General features: G+C 35.8%; 1 protein-coding gene across 1 annotated transcript; it reads right to left on the reverse strand.

Annotated features, from left to right (window-relative positions):
• Positions 1 to 409: 409 nt before the first annotated feature.
• Positions 410 to 1,435, reverse strand: LOC129569849 (ladderlectin-like). Its single transcript, XM_055449035.1, has 5 exons — positions 1,385 to 1,435; positions 1,238 to 1,240; positions 966 to 992; positions 707 to 815; positions 410 to 636 (listed from the first exon to the last, which is right to left on the reverse strand). Exons 1-5 carry the CDS (start codon positions 1,433 to 1,435, stop codon positions 410 to 412), a joined length of 417 nt encoding a protein of 138 aa, XP_055305010.1.
• Positions 1,436 to 2,426: the final 991 nt, after the last annotated feature.

Genomic DNA, 2,426 nt, shown 5'->3' on the forward strand with positions numbered 1-2,426 from the left:
AGTCATGACACTAGGTACACGTAGTTACTCACAGTTCATGGCTTATCGATTTTCTGATATTTTCTTATGTTTATTTTAATATTTTCGTAATTAACGTTCGGCATTAGAAAAGGTGATGATTTGTAGTGCAAGCTGTAGATAAATTGGAAGCGATCGAATAAACCTGGTAATATTCTCTGATTCAAACTACATGAGAAATGAAACAAACACGGTTATTTTTATCGAGACATTTTTTATTGAGATGAGTGAAGAAAATAAATACAAAAACATCGGACGACTTTGTGTTGGAAGAAATGATGCTATGTGGAATCTATATGTATAAGTGTGTGTCTGACGTCCCAATGACATCACATTCGAAAGTTTGCTGATTCCATGCGAATGTTTACACAGAGTTGTTACGAAAGCATTTTTAGGGTCGGTCTTCTTCGCACATAATTCTGAGGTTGTAATCGCAATTGACATCAATCCATGTCAATTTATCATATTCTTGAATTCCAATACACTCTTGCATGGTATGCCGATTAAATGGTTCATTTTGGCCCCAATTTGTGAAATTCAGCTTAGTGCCAGTGGCAAACCAATACATAGTATGGTCAACTCTCCTTCCGGTGGTCCAGAAAATTGCACCACTAAGACCTGAATCGAGACACATGACATTTTATGATTTAAAAAAAAAACCACACAAGGTCATTTAATATGTACTCACCAACATTTTGAATTGCCTTTAGAATTGCATCATGCTCTTCCATCGTTGAAATGCTAATCAAACGCATACCAATCTTGTTACAATACATATTTGCTAACAGCCAGTTACTCTGAAAATGAGAGAAATTAATTAAAGCCATTCAATGCAAAAGTTTATAAATATTTTCCGATTCTGATTATACCGTAAACTATTCCATTTCAATATTTTCGTTGTTGAACAAAAAAACGAAAATAAAGTGAAACATTTATTTAAAACTTACCTTGAGATATGGCACGATGTGATAATTCTTTGATGTAGAGGGGGTAGTCTCAAGGTTAGGAATTTTACTCATTGGCTTGTTAAATGCAGTAGTCGTAAGAACGTTGGTGTTGTCGATAGATTTCGCATTAATGTGTGTCATATCAAATATAGGATCAATCGAATCTTCAACAGAGGCTGCAAAAATCAATACACGGAAACAAATCAATATTTCAACTTCAAATTTTGGCGGAAAAAACGTTTGAATAAAAACAAAACAAGTTTAAAACTTACCGGCTTTTGCAATCACAGAAATGGCTTTTGTAGAAATAGTACAAATTTTAAATCAATGTGTTTGCATTCGAATTCAAAATGAACAAGACCCACAACTATATCGATGCAGAGACAAGTCAACACTCCAAAATCTAAGGCACAACTGACTTTCGTGTACAAGTAATAGTCCTTTTGTATACGATGTTGACGAAGACCCATTCTTCAGCAAAGAACAATGTGACTTCGTCCGATGCAGAGGTAGTTGTTTGTTTGTGGTTGTACACAACCTAATGTTTGGAAGACGCTCGTCAAAAAATCACGTAATTAGCAAAAGCTACATTTTTTACAGCCCAACCGTAGCTCAAGTAATCCTATGTCGGGACATCTCGTTAAGTGACACAGTCATAAAAATGCGACTCTAGTGCAATTGGAAGTGCAACCTATGTTTCAGAAAGCAATTGACGTCTACGATCAATGTTTTTTAATGCATCGCGGATTATCCCGTTTCGGACTGAAATTTCAGTCTAGTCCAAGCGTCCGTGAGAGTATAGCTTAGCAGACGCTATATTTAATACTCGGTATTATATACCGGTATATCGCACACGCAGAGCTGCCGCAAGCACTTCTCTCGCACGCACACATTTACATACACAACGATCGCAACCAATTCAGACACAGAACCACATGGCATACACTCACAACTCGAAGCGTTTGCGCGCGAGAGAGGTGCGTGCGTCAGCTCTGCGTGTGCGATATACCGGTATATAATACCGAGTATTAAATGGAGTGCATGCTAAGCTATTCTATGACGAACGCTTGGTCTAGTCGCATGAGATTTTCATTTGCTGTTTAACCAACTGACGCCAGCAATATTGAACAAAACGGCTACAGAAAACATGTAGATAATTAGAGATGAAACATTAAAATGGATTTGAATGTTGATTTATTTTGAGCAAATATGACGGTCTACTGTCGAGCATTTCCAAATTACTTTGATGTATTCAATAGATACATGTATTGATAAAAGCATGATGATTGAAAACTATTTTGTTGCTTAAGAGATTGAAGAGTATGATGTATATTTCCATATATAAAATTATAGAGCTCAGAGGAGTCGCAATCAATCCATTTTAAGTAATAGAAATATTTCTTCAGCACAAAAAACACAGTTGTATTTAAGTTAAATACTCAATATTTAAACCAATTTATG

Source organism: Sitodiplosis mosellana, unplaced genomic scaffold (assembly GCF_009176505.1).
Source record: "Sitodiplosis mosellana isolate CC-2019 unplaced genomic scaffold, AAFC_SMos_1.0 Smas_scaffold_46, whole genome shotgun sequence".
In the NCBI taxonomy this organism is placed as follows: domain Eukaryota; kingdom Metazoa; phylum Arthropoda; class Insecta; order Diptera; family Cecidomyiidae; genus Sitodiplosis; species Sitodiplosis mosellana.

Coding starts and splice junctions, on each gene's coding strand:
- LOC129569849 (XM_055449035.1), bottom strand. CDS start 1,435: ATGGGTCTTCGTCAACATCGTATACAAAAGGACTATTACTTGTACACG. Junction 816..965: donor ACATCGTGCCATATCTCAAG/GTAAGTTTTAAA, acceptor TCTCATTTTCAG/AGTAACTGGCTGTTAGCAAA. Junction 637..706: donor AAAGGCAATTCAAAATGTTG/GTGAGTACATAT, acceptor GTCTCGATTCAG/GTCTTAGTGGTGCAATTTTC.